The sequence below is a fragment of the Mesoplodon mirus genome, assembly GCF_964341445.2.
Source record: "Mesoplodon mirus genome assembly, chromosome: 4".
NCBI classification, from domain to species: Eukaryota; Metazoa; Chordata; class Mammalia; order Artiodactyla; family Ziphiidae; genus Mesoplodon; species Mesoplodon mirus.
In genome coordinates this window covers 11,351,911-11,379,199 of record NC_138979.1, presented here as the reverse complement: position 1 = coordinate 11,379,199, position 27,289 = coordinate 11,351,911, and the positions used below count along the sequence as shown (strand labels likewise).

The 27,289-nt window shown below is 38.0% G+C and overlaps 1 protein-coding gene across 6 annotated transcripts in view; it reads right to left on the bottom strand.

Annotated features, from left to right (window-relative positions):
* Positions 1-27,289, bottom strand: part of ARHGAP21 (Rho GTPase activating protein 21) — a 130,090-nt gene that overhangs the window by 61,054 nt on the left and 41,747 nt on the right. For all 6 annotated transcript variants that reach the window (XM_082620029.1, XM_082620027.1, XM_082620028.1 and 3 more), the window contains exons 2-3: positions 15,910-16,089; positions 13,457-13,481 (exon numbers count right to left, since the gene is read on the bottom strand). In XM_082620029.1, coding sequence (XP_082476155.1) covers positions 13,457-13,481; positions 15,910-16,089 — 205 coding nt within the window. The remainder of the gene's footprint in view (positions 1-13,456; positions 13,482-15,909; positions 16,090-27,289) is intronic.

The following is a 27,289-nucleotide window of genomic DNA, read 5'->3' as shown; positions in this document are numbered from 1 at the left end:
TACTTTGAACATTCTAATGACCAATTCTTGATAAAAGATAGAATCCCCCTTCTTATTTTTCTATTTTCCGTTACCAGATCTGTATTACTATCATCACCTCCCAGGAACAGGTATATTAGGAAGTAGAAAGTTTTCACTTGTTTACTACAATCACTCAGATTAACTGTGTCCAAAATATGAGTAGGGATTTTCCAGGAGAAAATCAGGGAAAGAGTCTACCTGCTTCTTTCACTAGTTGTGAAACAGCAATCTACTCCATCTTGTACAAAATATCCTTTCAAACATTTGGAAACTATTGAACATATTGAAAGCTATCACTTTCTCCCCCCTGTGTATCTATATCTATACCTATATCTATATCTATATCTATATATATACATGTCCTTGTCATCACTGTCCTTTACACCTGGCGCTCCACAGTGTTTTGCTTTGTCCTATTTACTCAGAAGACCCTGAAGCCCTCCCTTCCCGTGTTTCCTACCTGTCAAATGAAGAGAAACAAAATAAATATATTGAGTTAACCTGTTGCTAGCAACATATAATATAAAAATCACTTATTATCTTTGTGTGTGTACACGTGTATGCAAGTTTATACGTGTGTATATATTTTTACAGAAGGAAACATTGCCCATAATAGCAAACTACAAATAAATTAGTAATTTTATTATAACTATGTTGATAGAATAAAGTTATTTTAACAAGACAAATACATGGGCAGCAAACCATTCACTGAAGTATCCATATATTAGCAAAGTGAGTGAGTACAGGGAATACATCACTTATATTTGCGCCATAGTGTATATGCATCCAAAGTGTAGCTACTAGAAAACTACCTCCCGGGACTTCCCTGGCTGTCCAGTGGTTAAGACTCCACGCTTCCACTGCAGGGGGCGTGGGTTCAATCCCCGGTAGGGGAACTAAGATCCCACATGCCACACGGTGTGGCCAAAAAAAAAAAAAAAAAAAAAAAAAGAAAATTACCTCCCAAAAGACTACTAATATCATAATATATGTCCAGGTTAGAACTTCCATCTTAAGGGCATCTGCACTCAGCAGGCAGAGGAAAAAGCCCAAGTCTTGTCCAGTTAGGAATCTGTTAGGAGACTTTCCCCACACTGAAGAGTAAGGGTAACTGGAAAGAATGTTCCCACCAGCCCAGAGGCTACCTCAGTGCTAACTAAGCAGAGTAGGGGGTAAGGGAAGGGAAACCGATCTCTAAGAAGTAGCTAGAGGCCAAACTTCACAGATTTATAGGCTAAATCAAGTAATAGCCAGGATCTGGACAAAGCAAACAACAATCTTTTATCCTAGGTCTCAAAAAATCTTCAGTAATGATATTTGAAGGTCAATAAACACAAAATAGTCAAACATCCACAAAAAACACAAACTACTCAAACATCCACAAATAATAATAATAACAGCAACAACAACAACAAAAAACTCCAAACACACAACACCCTCTGAGATAGAACCACCAGGAAAAAAAGAGAGAAGGAGACCCACCGAGGCTTCTGATAAGGGAGTCGCTAGACAGAGAGCATAAAACAACTTTGCTTATCACGTCTGAAGAAGTTTTTAAAATGAGCCTAAAAATGGTAAAGAGGAAACTATAGGAAGTGATCAAGCGTATTCGGTGCACTACCCTAAAGAACTTCTAACAATTAAAATTTAAAATGCAAACAGCTAAAAAGAAAATTATCGAATATACACAGGGAGAAATTACCTGGAATGCAGACACACACACACAGAAGAAACAGAAAATTTAGGAGCCATGGGGGCTAGGGTAAGAAAATCTAACATATGTTTAATTGGAGCCCCAGAAGAAGAGAGCATTGGGGGTTACAGGAGGACACAGGTAATATGTGATGAGATGCTGGCTGAAAATTTCCTAGACTGATGATAGACATCCATCTACAGACACAAGAAGCTCAATGAATCCCAAACAAGAAAAATAAAAATATATCCTCACCTAGACTTATCATTACAAAATGGCTAAGCATCAAAGATATAGAGAAAAATCTTATTTATTTATTTAGGCTGCACTGGGTCTTAGTTGTGGCACATGGGATCTTTGTTGTGGCATATTTAGTTGCGGCAATGCGGGATCTTTAGTTGTGGCATGCTGACTCTTAATTGCGGCACGCATGTGGGAACTTAGTTCCCCGACCAGGGATTAAACCCGGGCCCCCTGCATTGGGAGTGTGGATTCTTACCCACTGGACCACCAGGGAAGTCCCTATAGAGAAAATCTTAAAAGCAGATATAAAAAAAGCTTGCCTTCAAAAAATCGATAAACCAAAATAGGAGAATGAAGTCCAGGGAGCCCATGTTTTGCACTGCTTTTCGCCTTGAGGCAAATTCTGCTTCCAAAGTAAAGTCTGAGACTGAGAAGCTGTTCACGGCCTCCCTCGGTCTCAAAGCATCAGGGACACAAACATGGACGTTGCGGTCCAGCAAGGAAGAGGGCCCTGGAAAACACCATATGCTTTCAGTTGGACCTCCCAAGGAGTACAACACGTGAGTAGGGCTGCAAAGGTAGAAGCCCAGCCCTGTCCTGCCAAAGAGAACACAGCTGACTGCCAGCCCCAGCCTGGACCCACCATCACGTTCACCCTTGCCACTCCCCTGCCCCCCGAAGCAGGACTCCTCTAAGGGACAGTGTTAGTTTGGGGACTCCTCTCTGGCCCAGCACAGGCCTTCTGAGAACTGTGCTGCAGTCAGGGCCTTCCTACCAAATCCTTCTTTTTCTCTCTTCTTTCACAGGCATCAGACCTGTATCACAGTCTTAAGTCTTCCCCGTCCTTTCCTGCTCCTTTCTACAGGCATTTCCCCCAATAAATCTCTGCCATGTCTAATCATGTCTTGCCACCATTTCTGTCTTTGTGTCTGCTTCTCAGGGAACCCAAACTGATACTCCAAATATCAAAAGGACCAAAGTCCACCTTTATGTGAAGCAATCCTTGAACAGAGATGCAAAAATTCTAAATAAAACAGAAAGCCAAAACTGGTCATATATAAAAAGTACATACATTAGGAACAATCTTGGTTTAGTTCTGTAATGCAAAGTTGGTTTAACATTTAAAAAATAAATCAATATAATTCACTATATTGAGACTAAAGGAAAAAAAATCAAATGTTTATCCTAAAAGATGCAGAAAAATTCAAAACTCATTCATGGGAGAGATACACCACATTCATAGATTGAAAGAGTCAATACCTCAAATATTTTCAAATATTCAACATTGTAAATAATATAAAACCAATCAAAATTCCAGAAGAATTTGTTTGTGTGTGTGTGTGTGTTACTGTAAATGGACAAGAACAGCCAATCCAATCTTGAAGACAAAATTGGAAGACTTACTCTACCTAACAGCAACACTTACTATATAGCTACAGTAATTAAGATCACAGTCTTGCAGCAAAGAAAGTGACCAATGGAATAGAACGGAGTTCAGCAAACTTTTCTGTAAAGGGCCAGATGGTAAATATTTTAGCCTTTGCAGGACTCATACAGTCTCTGTCGCATATTCTTTTTTTAAAACAACGCTTTAAAAATATAGAACTATTCTTAGTTTGGAAGCTGTACAAAAATGAGCCACATGCCAACCCCTGGAATAGAATATGGTCCAGAAACAGACCAAAACATATATAAACACTGTATGATCAAGGTGGTATTACAGAGCAGTAGAAAAAATAGACTTTTCACTAAATAGTGCCAGGTCAAATGCATATCAATATGGGGAAAAATTAACCTTGATCCCATACCACATGTGAAAAATAATCAATTACAAGTGAATTGTAGATTTAACTGTGAATGACAAAACAATAAAGCATCTCGGAAGATAACACAGGAGAATATCTTCATGACCATGGAGTAGAAAAAAATTTCTTCAATAGCACTCAAAGTTTTAACCATAAAAGAAAAGATTGATAATTTGGACTATATTAAAATTAGGAACTTCCCTTTATCAAAATTACTAATAAGAAATTGAAAGGCAAGTCACAGCTGAATATCTGCTAAATATATAACTAACAAAATCTTCATCAAAAATATTTAGACTCCTACATATGAATTATTTTAAAAAGCACTGATAGCTAATAACCAAATAAAAGGTAATCGACTTCATCAGTGTCAAGAAAGTTTAAATTAACCCAAATGCCACTCCACTACACACTCACTAGAATGGATAAAATTAAAAAGACTGACAAATGCCAAGTGTTAGTGATGATATGGAACAAGTGGAATTCTCATACCCTGTTGGTAGCTGTGTAAATCGGTATAATCACTTTGGAAAACTTTTTAGCAGTATCTACTAAATGTGATTGTATGCATACCTATGAGTCAGTAATGCCATCCCTAGATATATATACCCACCAGAAATGAGGACATTTGTGCACAAAGTACGTGTAATAAGATGGCTCACAGCTGCACTGTTTGAAATAGGTAAACACTGGAAAAAATCTAAACGTCCATCAACAGTAGACTGAATAAATAAATTGCATATGTTCTTTTTGTTTTAAATCAACTTTATTATAACTTACCTAAGATAAAATGTACCCATTTAAGTACACAGTTCCTAAGTTTTGACAAATGTACACACCCATGCAACCACCACCACAATCAAGATATAGAAGATTTCCATCAAGCCCAAAACTTCCCTTGTGCCTCTTCCTAGTCAATTCAGGCAACCACAGATTTGTTTAGATTTGTCTTTCCTGGAGTTTCACATAAATGGAATCAGAGGATATGTACTCTTTTTGCACTTGGCTTCTTCACTAATCAAAATGAGTTTGACAGGAAACGTGTGAGCAATAAACGTAGATAAATTAGATTTCATCAAAAGTTAAAATTTTGTGCATCAAAGGACATTATCAAGAAAATAAAAAGACAACCTACAGAATGAGAGAAGATCTATGCAAATCATGTATCTGATAAGGGCCTAGTATCTAGAATATATAAAGAACACTTCCAACTCAAAAAGAAAAAGACAAACAGCCCAATTAAAAAAATGGGCAATAGATTTGAACAGACATCTCTCCAAAGAAGATATAAAAATGGCCACCAAGCCCATGAAAATGCTCAACATCATTAGTTATTAAGGCAATGCAAAGCAAACCAAAATGAGACACCACTTCATACTCAATAGGTTGGTTATAGTAACAAAACTGGAAAATAACACGTGTTGGTGAGGATGTAGAGAAACTGGGGTCCTCCTATATTGCTGATGGGAATGTAAAAATGGTGCAGGTACTACGGAAAACCGTTTAGCAGTTCCCCAAAATGTTAAACATAGAATCACCATATGACCCAGCAATTCCACTCCTAGATATATACCTCAAAGAATTTAAGATAGGAATGCAAACAAACACTTGTACATGCATGTTCATAGCAGCGCTAATCACAACGGTCAAAAGGTGGAAACAGCCCAAATGGCCATCAATGGATGAATGGATAAACAAACTGTGATATATACCTACAATGTAATATTATTCAGCCATAAAGAGGAATGAAGTACTGATATATGTGACACACAGACAAAACCTCAAAAACATTACACTAAGTGGAAGAAGCCATATGAAAAAGGTTGCATATTGTATGATTCCATTTATATGAAATATCTAGAATAGGTTAAATCCATGGGGACAGAAAACAGACTGGTGGTTGCCAGGGACCTGGGGGAGGGGAGAACAGTGAATGACTGCTTACTGGACATGGGTTTCCTTTTGGGGTGACGGAATGTTTTGGAACTAGATAGAGGTGGCAGATGCACACTGCATACATCTCCTTTAATTCTCTACTAAATGTCACTGAATTGATCACTTTAAAAGGGTGAATTTTATGTTAGGTGAATTCCACCTCAAGAAAATAAATGTTTTTGAGATTGATCCAAGAGGCCCTGTGTAGTCCATTATATGGATATACCACAATTTGGTCATCAATTCATATGTTGATTAATATTTAGGTCGACTCAATCCAGTGCTTATTTAATATGAATAATTTGAACATTTCTGTACAAATATTCTTGCAGGCATGTTTCATTTATCTTGGGTAAATACCTATAAGTGCCCTTATCATTTCACAAAAATAAGTAAAAAAAACCAAAACAAAACAAAAACAAAAAAAGTGTTATCAGTCATAATATAACTGAATCAAAGATGAAAACCAACTGCAGACATTAAAGCAATGATGCTTTATCCTTAAGCCCAGCAGATTTAAGCCAATAGTACATATTCAATTATGAAGATAAAGAAGAAAACTAAACAAGTATGATATACTAATTCTATGTTAACAAAATTATACCTGAATTTTGAATCAGTGAATTTTTTACTTTTTTTTTTTTTTTGGCTGCATTGGGTCTTCATTGTTGTGCACGGCCTTTCTCTAGTTGCAGCGAGCAGGGGCTACTCTTCGTTGTGGTGCACAGGCTTCTCATTGCAGTGGCTTCTCTTGTTGTGGAGCACGGGCTCTAGGTGCATGGGCTTCAGTAGTTTTGGCTCACGGGCTCTAGAGCACAGGCTCAGTAGTTGCGGCACACGGGCTTAGTTGCTCTGTGGCATGTGGGATCTTCCTGGACCAGGGCTCGAATCCGTGTCCCCTGCATTGGCAGGCGGATTCTTAACCACTGCATCACCAAGAAGTCCCTCAGTGATTTTTTTAATACTGCTTGACTTTCAAGGGAACAGAACCCTCTTTCCTTCACATTTTCAAGAATGAATTATGTGAGAGTAAAGTTCTTTCTGAGAAGCTGGGGTGGGAATTGAGAGAAAACTCTAGAATCAAACTGTCCAACTCTACCACTTGCTAGTTACTTAGACACTTTGTGCCTCAATTTCCTCATCTTAAAAATGGAGATGAGGGGGCTTCCCTGGTGGCGCAGTGGTTGGGAGTCCACCTGCCGATGCAGGGGACACGGGTTCACGCCCCGGTCCGGGAAGATCCCACATGCCGCGGAGTGGCTGGGTCCATGAGCCATGGCCGCTGAGCCTGCGTGTCCGGAGCCTGTGCTCCACAACAGGAGAGGCCACAACAGTGAGAGGCCCGCGTAACACACACACACACACACACAGAAAATGGAGATGATAATAATATCCACCCCAGAAAGTTGTTGTGATGATTAAATGAGTTAATCCATGCAGAGTCTTAGAACAGCACCTGGCACACTGTAAGTTAGCTGCTTCCGCCACCCAGTCACTACCACCATCATCACCATCACCATCATCATCACCCTGTCACCATCATCATCGCCCCATCACCAGCATCATCACCACCACCACATCATCTTCATCATCATCATCATCACTACCACCATAATTTCTACTTTGTAAAATATCTTCAAGACAGTTTAAGACACCTGTGGTTGTTCAATTGAACAGCACTAGAAGTTAATAAAAATATGCAGCTAATTAGTATATTTACCTAACTACCAGAGAAACTCAAAACTCAAATAATTTACCTGTCAATACAGTTAAAAATGGATCCTAAGGGGTTCAGTTAATGTGCCTTCCCAAAGATATCGTGAGATCTGTGAAGCCCACTCGGTTAGTATTGCTACATTTCAAAAGTAACATGAACACAATTCTGACACCCTACCACCACACCATAGACCACAGACCTAACCATAATAAGAATTTCTTCTTCCAACCAATTTTCGGGTCCATAATTTAGTGTTATATTATCCTGAGGGAATAGGTTTTCAATCTATTAATGGAAATCAACGGCATAAAATATACTCAATTTTCTCAGCCCTACAGAATTTAGATCTTCATTAAACTGAAGAACATTTGATCTCTAAACATAGTGAGTGCTGTTCATTAAATGATGAACTAGGCCAATTACATTTCTCTCTTGGGGAATTTGGAATTATTATGAGAGAGGAGGGAAGGAAGAAGATACAGTTAGGGTTGTTCCTTCTACAGAGGTCAGCATATGAGACAATCATGTATAATCAAAACTATCTGTGAACATCATTTAAACCATCCTGTAAGTAGCAGAGTTTAGGCCTTTGGAGGATCATATGCCAAGATTTTGTTGCTGTTGTTACTCTGCATTAATTACTTTCCAAGTCCTAATTCTGGTGTCTGGGGCACCCTGGGTATCCTACAGCACTTGACTTTGAATTTGGAGATGTCTTATTTGTTTCTTAGAATTAACACATCTTTCCTAAGGTGGCCTGGCGGGGGTGGGGGGGTTCTATGTCTTGCCACTAAACTATCCTTCATTAGAAAACTCTAACACGGACTACAGAGCTGTTTGTCAGAAATGACTGCAATCACAAAATACAAATTTTTACTACTGAGAAAGTATATAGAATTCCCAGATACTTTTTTTTCTACTATTAACATGCTTGAATATAAAGTTTAATGCCAAAGTAGAAATCCACCAGTTATTGAGCATAACAAAATGACATACACATTTTAGAATATTGGAAGTGTCCCTACAACTAAGCTGAGGTAGAGTTTTTCTCATAGAATAAGGAGAAATAAGGGTAATTACAAACCTTCTATTATTCTTATTTTGATTATTTATGCATTTATGATTTAAGGGACAACAGGACGTCAGCAAGATAGCAATTATCCGCCAGCATTATTATCACCAAAAAATATTTTTCTACCTTAATGGCCTTTCTCTTGTAAACAGTATTTGCATTATAGCACAGAAAACTAACAAGAAAGAAAAATAACTTTTAAAACACAAGAGAGGACACATATATACAAGATATGAGAAATAATATATAACAGAATGGAAAAGTTGGGTAAAGAGAATAATCAGAAAAGTAACTGGCAAAAGAGACTCCACTGAGGTACCAAAAGGAAAGAACACCAAACAAAACCTTTCAACCGTTTCACAGAATTCTGGCAACATAGCAGGATCTCTTAGGAGCTTGAATAAAATTCTGGGAATTCTTTTCTCTCCAGTGATTCTAGGCTCTGACTCGGATCATTATACCGGAGGTTGGGATTCTATTTCATTAAACAAAATTCATATAAAAGGATTTTGTAATCTCAGTACGCTTGAAAATAAGTCTGAAAAGGAAATGAGACTATAAAATAAATATCGAAACATTCAGCTGAGTCAAAATAATAGATTACATGTCATTTGTCTCTAAATAGGTTGTATTTTTTAAACGGATCTATAAACAATTGTTCACAAGTCAGAAGATATTTTTCACATAGAATATGTTCTGACAGATGATCTGATCAGTTTATCTGAAATGGTATTATGAGTACTAAACGTAAGCTAAGTAGGCCTCTGTAGACCAGCCTGTGACCCCCACTGCCAACTGGGATGATGAAAGCAAGCCTGGCCCAGGGAGGCAAAAGGACACAGAGAACTAGGAACTCTTTAAACTCATTTAACTTTCTAGGTCCACTGCCAGCCAGCTATTCAGAGTCCAGTAACAAGTGGTGGGTGCTCCTACAAGATGTCTGGGGCCTCTGAACTTGGTGTTTCCCTGACCTTGTTGTGAATTCTTTGTCTTTAAGTGTTCACAAATATGGAACAGGTTTCCTTGTTTTTTGGGTTTTTTTTTTTCGTTTTTTAGCCTCGCCATGCAGCATGTGGGATCTTAGTTCCCCGACCAGGGATCGAACCTGCACTCCCTGCACTGGGAGTCCTAACCACTGGACTGCTAGGGAAGTCCTCCATGTTTCTTTGTTTTTAACTTTCTCAATGAGGAGACATTTCACAGAGTTAATTTCCTAACATAGTAAATATACCCTATATTTATCTACTAATTCTTGACCCTATGTAAGTCAAACTATTTTTTAAAGTCAACAGATATAAAATCGCACAGTTTAAAGAAGATGGGCTTCAGAGTTACACATGCCTGATTTGGAAGTCCAGCTCTGTCACTTAGCTGTGTGATCTTGGACAAGTTACTTTATGTCTTTTTCAGCCTCAGTTTCCTCATCCACAAAATGGGAATACTGTCTCACACCTCACAGCATTACAGTGAGGATTAAACAGCATAATAACATATACTATGATTCCTACTATAGATTAAGTCCTCAATCAGATATTAATTTCTACCACCCTCCAAAAAATAAAAATTCAAGTAGTTCTCCTTTCAGGTATATTACAAACATATCATAAAATAATTTCTTTAGGTATTCTCATATCTTTTTATAGTGTTCTTCTTAGGAAGAAAACATACAGATGTTCTGGACTTTATAAATAATCTTACTTTGATGGACCTTGCTTCGTAGGAGGTAAGGTGCTTGAATTTGTATTTTTCTTATTTTAAAACCTTAGTTATGTTGTGTTTATTTTAATTCTTCTATTGGCCTTTTAAATTAAATTGTTTTCCTAGCTTATAATTATTTTTTCCCTCGATCTGTTGGATTCCTGGTGATGAGATTATTACATTTCAATTATTTACATTCTTTGATTTTTTTCTTTTAGCTATTTTATCTTCTAGTTATTAATATATTGATTGACTCTGTATTTTCTTAAACTAACATTTTTCTTACTCATGATTATTCCTTCATTGACAACATGCAATGCCAGTAGAATGGCCAGATAATTTAACCTCAAACTATAGCGGTAACTCAATTCAGATCAAAATTCAGTTGTGAGGTATAATAATCATTAAAGATCACTGGATATGTAGTCCTGAATATCCATTCTTCTAAATGGTCTGAGTATTGTCACCAGATCAAGCCAGACTCTTGGGGACCTGTACAGTTGGGCCATTGTTTTGGTATCCATCACTATAACCCAAGGTTTCTCAACACTGGCACTATTAACATTTGGGCCGGATAATTCTTTGGGGTGGCGGGGGTGGGAAGGGGGGTGTCCTGTGCATTGTAGGATTCTTACCAGCATCTCTGGCCTCTCCCTGCTAGATGCCAGCAGCACACCCTCCCCCCACCCTAACTGCGACAACCGACACTGCCATGTGTTCCCTGGGGAGCAAATCTGTCCCCAGTTGAGAAGTTCTTTACACTAAATTGGACCGTGGGGTTTTGAAGTCAGCTTACATTGAGGAATCTCTTAAAAAATAGTCATATAAAGGGATGGGACTGAGGATGTTACCTACTATATTATTCTTTGTTTCCATTAGGAGGAACCATAGGAGAAACGTGTCTCAGACTTCAGTGCAAACCAGACGTTGTTTTCTTATGGATAATGTGAATCCTTGGCTAATCCTTAAATAATAATCCATCCTTCCTTCCTCCTTCCCTCCCTTCCTCCCTCCCCCCCCCTTCCTTCCTTCTCTCCTTCTTTCTTTCTCTCGCTCTCTCTCCCTTTTTTTTTTTCTTGCCACTGGGAAAAGCTCAGAAGCAAATTTATAGCCCATCTTTGATAACAGTGTAGGATCTACAGCATGCATTTACGTGTACTAAACCTCTCAAATGTCAGTTTAATTCATTTTTCCCCCATGAACGTTTTAATCTTATTTTTATCTTACTATAATACCTGCATGTGGACACAAACACTTTTTTGAATGAGATTAAGTATAAATTAATAAATAAAATGGTATTTAAACTGTAATTTTTCCCAGCAGATCACACCCTTTAGTCTCACTTTATCATGCCTCTCCAAATCTCCTTCTGTTAGATCTAGATCTTCCAAGTTTTCCCTTACAAATGTTTAAGTCTATTATCTCCAGTCAAAGCATATAATGAAATGTCACTTCAGTGAATGGATATGTCAGAAATATAATCATCTGCAGAATAAAGTTTTATAACTAAGTCCCTCTACATTTATTAGCAGTATATCTCTCCCAGTAGAAACTAGAACATGACAGGCATGAAATTCTAGGTGCTGTGTGTCTGGTAGCTAGTCCAGGCATCAGTACATCACTCCGTAGGATGATGGGGAGACAGAGGACCCACGTCTTCTTTTCTCTTGCCTCTCGTGGTTTTGTCAGTCTTCCCTTTCCCCACTAAGGCCAAGTAACATTTGGAATCCATCCTGAGCCCTGGTGCACGACAGATGGTGACCTTGTGCAAGGAGTGGCCCATCTTGCACAACGGTGACAACTGTGAAGGGTCCTACCTCACCCTACACACTCATTACTTTTGATAGTGCTGAAAGAAGCCATTTTCCTCTCAGTGTAACCCTTAACATAACCATTCCAAGACCTCAAATCAGATGTGGGTGTTATAAAGGTCCATCAGCAGGTGAGTGCATAAACAGTTTATGGTCTATTCAAGCAAGGGAAAAACCACTCAGCAAAAAAAAACGTGGTACTATTAGTACCTACACTTACCAAGTGGTGAATCTCAAAACTACTATGCCAAGGAAGATGGGCTGAGAAGATGTATCTTTGAAAGATACAAAGAGTACACATTGTATTATTCCGTTTATAAGAAATTCTAGAAGAGGCAAAACTCATCTATAGTGACAGAAAGCAGATCAGTGATTGTCTAGGGCCAGCGGAGTGTTGACAGCAAAGCCATACAAGGCAACTTTACGGAATGACGGAAAGGTTCTTTTTGATATCACATCTTGATTGGAATGGCGGTTTCCCGTCACATATTTATCACAACAAAACCTTAAGTATAGCAGTACACTTAAATTACGTGCAAATGGGTATTCTTGCTAAAAATGCATCACTTCAAACTAATAATAAGAAAACATCAAGACAAAACCAAATTGAAAGACATTCAAAATAACTGACCAGTGCTACTCAAAATTACCAAGCCCGTGAATTGCAAGGAAAGACTGAGGCACTGTCACAGACTAGAAGAACCAAGGGGGTGTGACAAGTGAATGCAATGTGCACTCCGGGAACAGAAAAGGGGAAAAATCCAAATAAGTCCTGCAGTTTAGATAGGAGTGCCTTAATTTTGTTAAGTGTACCATAGTTATGTTTTTAACACGAGGGGAAGTTGAATGAAAGATATATGGATACTTTTCACTATTTTTACAACTTTTTAAACATCTAAAATTATATAGAAATAAGTTTACTAGATGGGTGCTTTTTATTGTGTATAAATTTTAATTCATTAAAGTTCATATAAGATTGAAACAAAGATAAATGGCAGTTTTTAAGAAATAACCCCATCACCAGCCTTTTAAGTTCATTAAATATGTTTAAATCAAGAGTAAGACTAACTACAAGAACCAAAATACTCTACTTCTCAATATTTGAACCAATAAATCTAGCAGATAAAACACACACTAAAAGAATCACTAAATTTAAAAGATTACTAATTGAATTTAAAAATCTTAGAATTACTTCCCTCAGAATCATGATACATTCCCCCACATAAACACTAATATATAAATGACAATAAAATCATCACACAAATTATGGTGACACAATGGAATCCATAAAATTTTGAAGTCTACGGTAAAAACGTTTAATTTCTATGACTCTCACATCTAAAGACTCTTGTTATATATTTGGACTCCAAAAACTATATCATCTCATTGAATATTACTTAAAGACTGGAAGGGCATGGGTAAAAAAACATTCAGAGAAAAATTAAACCTTTTATAACATACCTCCTCTGTTGCCATTTTCTTCATCCTACAAAATAAAAATATATATATTCATATATGAATAATGTTTATAACTGGTAAAATCACAGTGAGGCTCAATTCAAGTCAAATTGCCCTCCCCAAAATGTGCCAATTACGGTCTCACTAACAGTACCTCTTGCCAGAAGGAGGAAGCTGTCACACACAGAGATGGGAAGGCTATAGGTAAAGCCAATTTATGAGGAGGACAACAGAAGTTTCTGACATACTGAGTGTAAGATGTCTAAAATGGACATCCAAGGAGAGTTGTCAGGAGTAAACAGCTGTACAGAGAGGGCCAGGCTGGTCATCACTTATGTGCTATACATTGAAAAATGGGCCTTTAAAGGCTATTACAGGACCCAGAACTGTCTTTGGATACATTGGCTCCAAATTGGTATATATTTAAAACCTTGAGCTTTATCTATTTGGTTGCTTTCATTGCTACCAGGCTGTCTCGCTGCCATGTTATCTACCTCTAGTTGGGAAATTAGAAAAGCAACTTCAAAAAACTAGCATAAAAATACATTTATTCAAATATTTGTTGAGCCTCTACCATACAAAAACTAAAATGTACTGTAGAAAGAAAAACAGAGATTTAGTGAAGGGCTGATAATTTGTTATACAATTTTTGACCTTTATTTTGGCTGCCCAAATACATAGTTTTTTCCTGGTTATATGCTCTGTTCTGAGACTGCCAAGGTTGCCAGATACATAACATAATAAAGACGTTGTATTAACTGCACATTTTCTGAAAGCTCTACAATATTAATTTTTATATACTCCTTTGAAGTGAATGAACAAATTTTTATAACTGAAAAGATTTCAATAAATGTTTTCCATGTAAAAGGTGTAAGACAGACCTATTTGCAAGAACATCTGTGTTAAATAACAGCATTAATGGCTGAGGTTTAATGAGCAATTACTGTCTGCCAATTCCTGTACTAACTGTTTTATATGTATTACATCACTTACTCAACACAGCCACAGTGAGGAAAGTGCTGTCACTGTCTATTAGGAGACTAACCCAAGGTCACAAAGCTAACAAGGGCAGAGATGGGACTCAAACCCAGGCCCTTTTGACTCCAAAGATTGTGTTAGCAGCTACACTGTGCCTCTAAAATTTCTAGAAATATTTTCCGATTACATTATAACAATAATAATAATGCATTTGAAATTCGTGTTTAGCAAAATTATCTTACAAAAACTGTACTATCTATATCATCATGATCCAAAGCTCTTCTTCACAACAAAACCAAAAGACAAAAAATAAAATTCAGTCTTAATATGTAATTAACGCAAGGGACTCTTAAATTTTCAACTACTCTCACATGTGACCTAATACCTAAGTTATACTATTTAAGACATTTAAAGATAAAGTAGATTCTTAGGGAATCCAGTTCAACTGTTTTATACATTTCAGGAACACCGAACTGGTCAATTTTAATTCTAAAGATAGCAATTATTCATAATCCTTAAAAACTCTTTAGTACTTTTAAAAGCTTATCTTATAAGACATTTTCCTAGATAGAAATATTTAAGAAAGATATAATAAAAAAAAAGTGTGGCCTCCAGAAGCAATTTGACACTATGTTTTACAAGACAGCCCAAGATTCATAGATATTTAGAATTAGAAAGGACTTTCTAATCTTCTAGTACAATCCCCTCGAATTAGAATGGAAGTCTAGAAGCCAAAAGAAGTTAAGTGGCTTGGCCAACGTCTTCCAAGTCTTCTGAATGTCATTATTTCCATTACACTGTTGAACAACAGTTAAGCATCAGGCATTCATGTTGGCCAAGTTCAAATCCTAGGTCCACCATTTACTCATTATATGACTCAGACCAGTTTCCACATCTGTTATATGAGGTTAATAATAAACTGATATAATGCTCATAAAGAATACAGAACAAGTACTCAGGATGTCAGCTGCCATTATAATGATTCCATCCGCTGCTTATGAGACCATGTTCCTATACGTTGAAGCATATTAGTGTAATGCACTCTAGTGAGAAGCTGTGTTTTTAAATTCTGACTTGCCATCATATTACTTATCTGAAAATTAAGTATCATTCCAATTCTAATAACTTTTTATAACTGTCCAAATATTTTAATGAACTATATTTCCTCTGCATGCTCAGCCTAGAAAACTCACCACCTTTCTAGATATTAGAAAAACAGCTACATATTAGAAAAAGTAGAGTGAAGTTTAGAATTAGAAGTTCTAGTAAAAAAGATTTGGAGTTCATAATCACTATGACCTTTCAGAGGAGATTAAAGTGTTTGTTCTAGAAGGTAAAAAATATCTAAAAGATGGAAAAGAATATAATAAAAATGCAGATATAACACAATTCTTTTAAGATAGAAAGAAGGCAGGATGAGAGGAAGACAAGAAGGAGACAGGAAATGCCTTGTGTTCTACTTTAATTACTTCTCTTACCTTATATGAAAATTGAATTGCCGACTCTGGGGGATAAACAATAAAATGCCTTAATGTAAAACCAAAGCCTTGGGATGTTCTTTTCAACATAACTGTTTTGGGACCTGGCCAGGAGAATGTTTCATCTTCGGATGGTGATACAGTTTCACTTTGTTCTTTTCCATCTTTACTTTTTGATACCTAAAATGAAAAGACGTTTAAAAGTTAACTATGTAACACAATATACTTCATCATTTGGGGAAAAAATTTATGTGTAAAAATATAATACCTGAGTGCAGAAAGGAACATACTGGAGAACAAGAACCATATTCTGATGCATGAACTACATGTGGTACAACAAATCATGCGGATTATCAAAAACTGAATTTTTTTCCTAGAGAGGGATGCTCTGAAAAGTTAATCAGAAGCAAGAAAGAACTCTGGGAAATGAGAAATATAATGGCTAAAATTTTAAATGCAATAGATGGAATGAAAGACAACACAAAGAAAATCTCACCGAGCACTAAGGACTAAGAAACAGAAACTATGAAAGAAGAGACATGAAACTGTTGCGAGTAAGAACACTAAACATGTTATCAGTCCAACGGCAGCAAAGGATATTAGAAAGTCAGAGCTAAGGCTTCAGGTTCTGAGCGCAAATTCAGTATCCACATAGATAATCCTTCCAATATCCTGGCTTTCCAGTTCTCTGCTATCTCTCTCCAACTCTTGGCTTTTATCTGCTCATGAGTAAAAACCCTCTGCAACCTCAGATCAAGGAGCCCACCCTGCATCCCTCTCACAGGCCAACCCTTACGATTCTTCCATCTGAGACTGACCCTATCCCTGTCCCTCACTGCCCCACGTCCTCTGCTCTCTCTTAAACCAGCTTCAGTTCATTCCTTTGCCTTCTCTCACTTCCTCAAAGTCACCTGAGAAGACCTCACCCTGGATAAATCAACATGACCTACTCTGGACCTGCACGCACGTGGCCAAACATGGGTAGAGAAAAACAAAAAAATTAAGCCGAAGGCTTTCCCTCTAAGTTCATGACTGCTAACCTCAAGCGAGCCTTCAGTGTTGTCCATCCATTTCTCTCCAGTCCATTCACCCAAGACGACCATTTCATCCCTTCTCCCCAGACCCTCACTTGGAGCTGATGACCTTGCTTTTATTACACCGAAAACACACAAGCAGGACAGTGAGAGCTTAGTCGCCGGCCACATCTCCCCACCTACCTGCAACTGTGCCACTTTCCTGTTTCCCTCCTGTGACAATGGCTGCCCTGCCCATTGTTCTAAGGCCCCAGCACTTATGTAGATCCTATTCTCTCTTCCTAGACAAAGACATGGTCCCAGCGATTCTCCCCTCGCTCTTTTACATCATGTTTTCTCTTTACATCATTCCCATTGGCGCGTGTGTACATTTTCTAAGTTCTTTAATCTTAAAACAACAACACAAATCCTCTCTTGACCACAGCCCTCGCCAGCTTCCACTTTGTTTTCCTGCCTATCTTTACAGGAAAACCTCTTGAAAGTTATCTATGCTGCTATCTCCAATTATTTTTCTCCCATTTGTCTCTTAAATCCCCTTAAATCAGGCTGTTGCCTCCCTAATTCCCAGAAACTGCTCTTGTCAAGGTCCCCAAAGACTTCTACATCTCTGAATTGAATGATCAATTCTCAGCCCTCATCTTCTGTGACCTATCAATTGGTGCAGAGGATCACTTCCTGCCTCAAAAACTTCTCCACATGACTTCCCACACCGAATTTCCTCCTAACCACCGGGCTTCTGCTCAGTCTCCTTCGCCACCTCATCAACTGCTCCACTTCTGAATTTAGGAATACCTAGGACTCAGCCCATGGACCTTTCTACCTCTACTCTGGCTTTCGGTGATTTCCCCAATTTTTATCTCTAGCCCAGACATCTCCCCAATCTAACAGGTATCTCAAACTTAACATGTCTACCTTGCTGCTAAGATTTTGTATGAAATTACAATTCCAAGTTCATCTCAGCAGTTTTGAAATGTCACCTTTATCAAACGACAAATACTTGAATATGCTTGATTCCATTACATTTTTTATTATGCTCCACTAGTGAATCTTATCTATTCTTCCACAGTGATTTGCTTAACATGAAGGTATTTAAACTTAAAAAATGCTCCTGGGGCTTCCCTGGTGGCGCAGTGGTTGAGAGTCCGCCTGCCGATGCAGGGGACACGGGTTCGTGCCCCCGTCTGGGAAGATCCCACATGCTGCGGAGCGGCTGGGCCCATGAGCCATGGCCACTGAGCCTGCGTGTCCAGAGCCTGTGCTCCACAACGGGAGAGGCCACAACAGTGAGAGGCCCGTGTACCACAAAAAAAAAAAAAAAAAAAAAAAAAAAAAATTCCTGGAAGCAATTTTTCAAGAGACTTCTAAATCCTGAACATTTTCATCATTAGTCAATATATGGGTTGTTACTAGTTAGCTATTTTATCAATTTCATGTTCTTTTCCATTTGGGAAGACACTAGATAGTAACATTTCCCAGCCAAACCTGCAATAGGGGAGGCTGTGACCAAGTGCTATCCAACAGAATGGAAGTATTATAAATACACAAAAATGAACAGTATTTCTACACACTGACAATAGGCACTTGGAAATTGAGACGTTTAAAATATACCATTTAAAATGTGAAAAACTAGGACTTCCCTGGTGGTCCAGTGGTAAAAAATCTGCCTTATAATGCAGGGGATGCGGGTTCGATCCCTGATCAGGGAACTAAGATTCCACATGCCGCAGGGCAACTAAGCCCGCATGCCACAACTACTGAGCCCACGTGCTCTGGACCCCACGTGCCACAACTAGAGAGAGAAAACCCAGACGCCACAACTAGAGAGAAGCCCGGGCACCGCAACAAAGAGCCCACGTGCCGCAATTAAAGACACGATGCAGGGCTTCCCTGGTGGCGCAGTGGTTGAGAGTCCGCCTGCCGATGCAGGGGATATGGGTTCGTGCCCCGGTCCGGGAAGATCCCACATGCCGCGGAGTGGCTGGGCCCGTGAGCCATGGTCGCTGGGCCTGCGTGTCCGGAGCCTGTGCTCCACAACGGGAGAGGCCACAACAGTGAGAGGCCCGTGTACCGCAAAAAAAAAAAAAAAAAAAAAAAAAGACACGATGCAGCCAAAAATAAATAAATAAAATAAATAAATAATCTTTTTAAAAATAAATAAATAAATAAAAGTGAAATACTTAGGTATAAATATGACAAAAAATTTGCCAGACCTGTACATTATAACTCCAAAACACTGCTGAGAGATTTAAAGAAAATCTAAATAAACGGAGAGATACACCATGTTCATGGTTCAGAAGACTCAGTATTGTTACAATATCAACCCTCCCCAAACTGATCTATAGATTCAATGAAATCCCAATCAAAATCCCAGGAGATTTTTGTGTAGAGTTGATAAGCTGTTTCTAAAATTCACTTTGAAATGAAAAGGACCTAAACAACCAAAACAACTTTGAAAAAGCAGAATAAAATTGGAGGACTTACAAGACTTCATATAAAGCTACAGTAATCAAGACTCTGAGCCACCGATGGAGACTCTGTACATTTGAAACTCATTTATCATAAATGCATTTTAGTTTATTCCCCCTTCTAAAACTTGGGGATTTTAAGGGGGAGGGGAAGTAACACCAAACATCAACATGGCGGACTCAAGCCGAGTCTCAAATAACTGCAAAAGCGATCACATAATCAGGTAGAATTTGTAGCATGAAAGTTGTTATTCTAGGCTTAACTATCCAAGTAGTTTAGCTAAGCTTTAGGCAGTGACTGGATCGTCCTTTTGAGATCCAAATGAGAGAATTATTTTATATATACACACAAGTTCATTCTGTGTGTGTGTGTGTGTGTGTGTGTCTCTCTAAGTTTCTCTGCATCCTCGAGGGCATTTGGTATTGTCATTATTTTTTCTCTTAGCCACTGTGATAGATGTGTTGTGATATCTTGTTGTGGTAATATCTGCATTCCCCTACTGGCCAATGATAAACATCTTTTCCTGTGCTCAGCTGCCATCTCCTTGTGTAATTTTAAAGCACAAAAGAATCTAAGCTATGAGCAATATAAGTGAACCTTTTCCTGTTACATATGAGGAAACTGAGGCCTGGATTATTTAAGTGATTTGTCTAAGATTATTGTTGGCTAGTATCAGGGCAAGAATTAAAATCATGGTTAAATTAAAATCATGGTTTCCTGAATCTGAGGCTAGAATATTTCCCTTGTGTCATATTACTTTTCATCATCTCTTCTACTGTGCAGTCTGCATAGACTTTTCCCTCCAATAGGTCTTTGATCTAATCTATTTTTTTTTCTTTTTTTTTTTTTTTTTGCGGTACGCAGGCTTCTCACTGTTGTGGCCTCTCCCGTTGCGGAGCACAGGCTCCGGACGCGCAGGCTCAGCGGCCATGGCTCACGGGCCCAGCCACTCCGCGGCATGTGGGATCTTCCCGGACCGGGGCACAAACCCGTGTCCCCTGCATCGGCAGGCAGACCCTCGACCACTGCACCACCAGGGAAGCCCTAATCTATTATTTTTAAATTTTATTTTTCTGTACGACTCTAATTTTACTTTATAAATACTTTACATGTATTAAATTTATTTCTAATGTATTATTATGACTTGGCCTCACAGCTCCCAAATATATTCAACTTTTCTTTCCTTTTCCTTTGAACCATATAGATAAGGCTCTTGGATCCTGGTGTCAGGCTTCAAGTTTCTGTGTTGAGCCTGTTCTGTCTTGTTCTACTGAGTTCTTTACAAAAATGGAGAAAATGGGATGAAGAGTAAGCAATTTCTTTTTCGTTCCCTGCAAACTAAGATTTTTTGATGCAACAAAGCTTCGTTGTCTCAATTATTTCAGCCTCCCAAGAACATCACATTGAATCCTCTTTAGTCTCCTTACCTTTTCCCTACAGGAAAGAAGGGTTACAATTCTTTCTACATAAACAGAAAAGATGAAAAGAAATACACATATGTGCCTTTCTCCCTCCTTCTCTTCCTTACCCGCAGAGGCTTTTGATCTGTTGGATTTTATAACAAGGGCAAACGGCAGGCACACAGTGAAGGACACAGCAGTCAGATTTCTCCACTTGAGAAGACCCTTAATACGTTATCTCTACACGTGTCTCACCTTCCCACCATGAGCACCAATTCATGTACCAACAGCCTCAGCGTGCAAGAAGCCAAGAAGTGGCTGGGACCTTAGCAGTCACATTCCTGTGCACTAAGAACTGACATTTGATTCCCTGAAAAGACTTCATAACAAGGTCACCTGCTTGAGTAATAACTGAAGGTTAAAAGAAACCGAAATAAAGATAAAAACTAGATATAACAACAAGACAAAGCAAAGAGGACAAAAGTGTAGGGGAAAATGCTAATCATATAACAATAAAGGTAATAAAAACCTCACAGAAGGGAATGCACACTGGCATGACAGAACCCTTTGGGATAATGGAAATGTTCTAAACGTGGATTGTAATGAAAGTTTCACCACTGTATAAATTTACTACAAGCCACTGAAATGTCACTTAACAACCGGTGATTTTTATGGTTTGTAAATTACACTTCAACAAAAATGCTTTAAAAAAAAAAGTGGCACAGGTAAAAAGTACAAAGTCTAAATGTTTGCCAAGGTGAAAGACGCAGGGCTGTCATGAAAGCAAACACGAGAGAGTTAAGAAACAATCCCCTTATACACAGTAACTATATAACCCCTAAGCTACCTTTTGTAATTATTTGTACTTTAAATAGAATGGGGATGGCTTCCTAGTATATTCCAGGAATCATTCACGATAAAGCATAAGAAAGTATTATGTTCATCCTAAAAGATCGTAACATTGACTTCATCATATTCCTAAGTTTATAAGCCCTACTCCTATGGATTACTTGAAAATGTTTTTGTTATTTTTTTTAATCTTACCACTGATAATATTAGTAGTACCAGTTGCTTAAAGTAAGATTTTTCTGCCTTATTTTAGGGCCACGCTTTCTTGCGGTGATGATTTGAATATGTGAGTCCTTTTCCTTTTTTATAGTTGAATTACTGAACTCTTCTAGTTATGACTGCTATCTGGGCTTGATGTTTTTTCTTTCATTACATGGGGAGATGGCACACACAGGGCGGAAGAGCATGGACTCTGAGCCGGATTCCCTGGGCCTGGGTCCTCGATTCATCACCAGCTGTGTGCCTTGGGCATTTGGACCTTGGTTACTCGTCTTCCATACGAGGGTGGTAATAATAGTGCCTACTTCATAAGCTTCTCACGAAGATTAAATGAGTTAAAGTTTGTAAAGTGTTTAAAACAGTACGTCACACATAGCAAGTACTCTTTTAACTGTTTTTCTAAAACCACAGGGGTTACCAATACATAAAGGCTTATTTCAGGGCTTCCCTGGTGGCGCAGTGGTTGAGAGTCTGCCTGCCGATGCAGGGGACACGGGTTTGTGCCCCGGTCCGGGAGGATCCTACATGTCGCGGAGCGGCTGGGCCCGTGAGCCATGGCCGCTGAGCCTGCGCGTCCGGAGCCTGTGCTCCGCAACGGGAGAGGCCACAACAGTGAGAGGCCCACATACCGCAAAGAAAAAAAGGCTTATTTCAAAAGTGTATTACACAATAACACTTTTCACATACTCAGGAGAATAGTGTGTAAAACACAGTTTTGTCTGAAGGGGAAAACAAAATCTTGGATATCCATAAAACTTCCTAGATTTTTATGTACCACAAGAAGTCAGATGGAAATATGGGTTCACTGTGGTTGAGTAACTTGTCCAAACAGTTAGTAAGTGATAGAGCCAAGCTACTCTTTCCATTCTATGCCATGAGTGGAGAGGAAGTACCACGTGGTTTACACATTTGGACGCTGCCTGTCTTTAAGCTTCTGTCTCCACAGTCCTAATGCCACAGAGAGTTAATCTCACAGCAAATTATTCCTCACATGTTGACTTTCTGTCATGAGGCATTTCTCTACAAATTTTCAACATGAGGAGATCTTGTGTGTTTAATTAAATAGCTTATTTGTTTAATTCCAATTGAGTTAAAAGAATCTTGAATAAAGCTTCTTTATATGCTACATATACCTGGCAACTCTTGATTTGGAGCTTCTGTTGACAGGGAGTCTCTTTCTTAAAAATTTTAAAAAAAAAAGATTTTTTTTTTTTTTTTGCCAATCCAGGTTGATAACAATTGAAACTACTTTGATGTTGAATATCTAGATGTATCTAGATGTACTTTTCCAAGAATTAGTTCTAGTTCTCAGTAGATATTTTAATATTTAAGAGATGAAAGATGATGGCCAAAGAAATTCTAACACTTTCATGACTTGAAGTTAAAAGATCTAGATGATATTGTCCAAAATATTTCAATTAAAAGCTTGGGCTTAATTTTTAAAAATATAACTCTTAATTTTTAAGTTTACTATTTACTTAGACATTCATTTATAATATCTTTCATATAAGTTGACTGGTGATATGGGTCCTTTCTGCTGCTGTGTCTTCTGTAGGTTTCATTTATGGATTGTTTTGAAACAGCTGGTATTTTCCTATGTGATTTCCTTCCCTATTCAGGGTTCTGGTTTTTAATGTAATTTTTATCTAGACAGTACTGTTCTCTCTTCTCTCTCTCTCTCTGATTTACTTTCAGATCCCACCATGGCAAAGATGAGGTCTTAATTCCACAATTTTAGAACTTCTCTCTCATACAACATAGGTATTTTAAAATCTGAAGTAAATGAAAAAAATTGGAAAGAATGGTGTGAACTTTCTAGAAATGTTTTTTAAATAGCTTAGTTTTGACTACTACTATGACTTTGGAAAGTCATCTCTAATTTTCTTCTGACACATTATAATCTGTCAATATTATCAGTCTCACAAAATGGTAAAAATCAGAACGTACTTCTCTTCATAACTTATCCATTCAGACCCATTTTCTGGGCATATTCTTGCAGTTGTCTTCCTAGGAGTGATGATGGGATTAGATTATACTTAATTCTGTCCCTTGGACCTCCTGTGACTAACAATAAATGTCTTCAGGATATTAGAGGAAAGCCTGAGCTTGTTTCCTAAAATAGAGAAATCACTTTCCAGATGACACATTAATGAGAACCCTCACTTGTCATTTCTATAACTTTCCATATAATTTGAAAGAATTCATTTTTATTACTGATTCCAGAAGTAAATATGACTGAATCTCACTGGCATATTGTCTGCATTCATTCTTTCATCTTTAATAGCTTCTGACATTACTTCCTAATTCTGTTCTCAAAAATATTCACTAAAGGGCTTCCCTGGTGGCGCAGTGGTTGAGCGTCCGCCTGCCGATGCAGGGGACGCGGGTTCGTGCCCCGATCCCGGAAGATCCCACATGCCGCGGAGCGGCTGGGCCCGTGAGCCATGGCCGCTGAGCCTGCGCGTCCGGAGCCTGTGCTCCGCAACGGGAGAGGCCACAACAGTGAGAGGCCCGCGTACCGCAAAAAAAAAAAAAAAAAAAAAAAAATAATTCACTAAAGTAAGGGAATCTGGGAATGTGATTAGCTGTTTACCAGAAAGAGGAGGAAAAGGGTTGATGAACAGCTAGCCAATCTCTGCTGTGGTTCATTGATGTTCACTGGTGTATAAAATTTCATTGTGAATATACCACATTTTATTTATTATATTATCCTCTAAAAGGAAATAGGGTTTTCCCCAGTTATTCTGCTATTACAAAAAAAAAAAAAATGTTGCTAAGAGCATCTCCTGTTTATAAAGACATCCTTCACACCATAGTTTCTTAAGGTATTTACACAGTAGTCACATGGTTTCTTTATGGTATTTACATATGTCTACGTAGCATTTAGATGGTTTAAGGTGTTTACCTGGTACAGGATAGATGTTTACAGTATAATGACAGATGGTGGCTTAACATAGTTAAGTGTCAAACGTCTAATTCAGAAACCTGACCTGCACCATCACCACAAGCGGCCACTACGCATCACCTATCCCATCATCCTTCTCCAACAAAAGGGGCACGTGGTTAGGAGACCACCCGCCTTCACACGTGCAGAGACTGTCAATGTCCCACTCTCAAAGTCTCACGAGTACTCCCCTAGTGCTATCCTTGGGGATAACAAAAAAGAATCTTTCATTTTTTTTAAATGGTTTATACATTGCAGGGTTGTTTCCTAAAGGAGAGGGAGCCTACATTCTACTTTATGTAAGGGGAATATTTCCACTTCAAAATACATTGCTATACCCAAACCTCTCTAATTATTAACCATAATTAAATATGAGGATAAAAGTTTAGCTAGCATCCAGCGAGCGTCTACTGAGTGTGACACATGTGTTCCATCAGTATTGCCGTATTGAACTATTGTGACATCTCTGACAGGCATCTATTTACATTTTTTTTAAATGAGGCTCAAAAAAGTGAAGTGACTTTCCCATAGTCATAAAACATATAGCTCCAATTCTAGAGATCTTTTATCTAAAAAACAGCTCTTTACCCAAAAATGTACAAGAACTCAGTCTGATTCTTATATATTCCAATGAAATTTTAACTTACTTTTCTGGGACTATGTTTTTCAGAAAAAAGAATGTTTTCTAAGCCTTTTAATACTAATGACTTCTAAACAATATTTTGTTTTTTAAACAATGTTCATCAGTCCATTTATTATTAGCAAATAAAACTAAGTACACACGAAACTTACTCAAGTACTTATTTCAATAAAGTACTCTTAACATTATGTGGCAGACTTAACTCCACACAGAAGAAACTGTACAGAAGAATGATCTGCTGTATATCTCAAGCATTTTTTTAATGAAGTCTTAAATAACTTAGATTTTGCAGAAACAACAATTCCAAACTAAATTCCTATCAAAAAACAAAACTCCCAGAAGTCTATCAGTTTGTTGAACATCTGAGCATATTAGAAATGGGTCTGTAACAAATAGTGACTGATATCTGGATGGCCAAAACTATTTAAATCTGCTTTACCTAAACTTTTATTTACCTTTTTTCTTTCCTTTTTTTCCTTCTTTTTTTGTAAAGGAGCATAGAATAGAATGACTAAATGAAATACACATCTAAAATGAAAAAAAAATTTTTAAATGTAACTTTAGCCATTCAAGTACTTCCCCCAACAAACCATGTAACAGCACTATATTAATGAGTTTTAACGTTTCTGCTTAATTGCTTTTTTCTTGCCTATATTTTAATAAATATGAAACTTCCTACAGGCAGGAAGAGAACCAAATAACAGAAAGAAATAAAGAAGCTATTAAATACACATTTAAGAGTACAGCTGTGGCCAACGACATTCAGCACACACCCAAAACAACAACTGAGCATTACATCACTATAGACCCTTGCAGCCTAACACGATTTATACTAGCACAAGCATCTTGTCCCTACGCTCAAAGCCTAACTAGCTATACTGAGCATTTATAACCCATTTCTTTTTTTTTTTTTTTTTTGCGGTACGCGGGCCTCTCACTGTTGTGGCCTCTCCCATTGCGGAGCACAGGCTCCGGACGCGCAGGCTCAGCGGCCATGGCTCACGGGCCCAGCCGCTCCGCGGCACGTGGGATCCTCCCACACCGGGGCACGAACCCGTATCCTCTGCATCAGCAGGCGGACCCTCAACCACTGCGCCACCAGGGAAGCCCTTTATAACCTATTTCTAAGCATGTCTACTAGAATCAGGGAACACAGTTTTAGTTACTTTCCTCATTCGCTGCTAACGAGCCAGAAAGTATCTGCTAATCACAAAAATGCAGTGACAGAACGACCGTGTAGCGCAACAAGAACAAAACTTCTTCTGAAAATTTAATACTATATGATAGAAGAGTCTTCTTAAATATAAAGTTCCTAAAACCTCATTCCATGCCAAAGATCTTCAAATTATAAAGGCAAGCTATTAAGTTTCCAAAATAGTTTTCTGCAAAGGATCTCTGAAGAAATTACTTTACTAACCTAAAGTTAAGTCTCTCATTAACAAATATTCTCTACTAGCAGAGAAGGACAATGAAGAAAAGATATTATTCTAAAATCAATCAGGAAAACCCGTGAGAATCCTCATACCCTCTACTGGGAGTACAATCTTTCTGTAAACCCTGTCGGTAACATTTATCAGTTTATCAATTTTATACCTTTTAACCTAGTAACTAATGAAATAATAAGAGATATGGTGAAGATTCATTTTACAAAATGTTCATTCCAAGGTATAATAAACTCAACTTGGAAACTATATCAAAGTCCAACGAGAGCAACAAAAAGGAAGAGTTAAGTAGATTATGATACAGCTGAAATATGAAAAAATTTTAATGACATGGGGAAATGCCCAAAATATAATATTGAGGGAAAAAATAAGATTAAAATGTCACA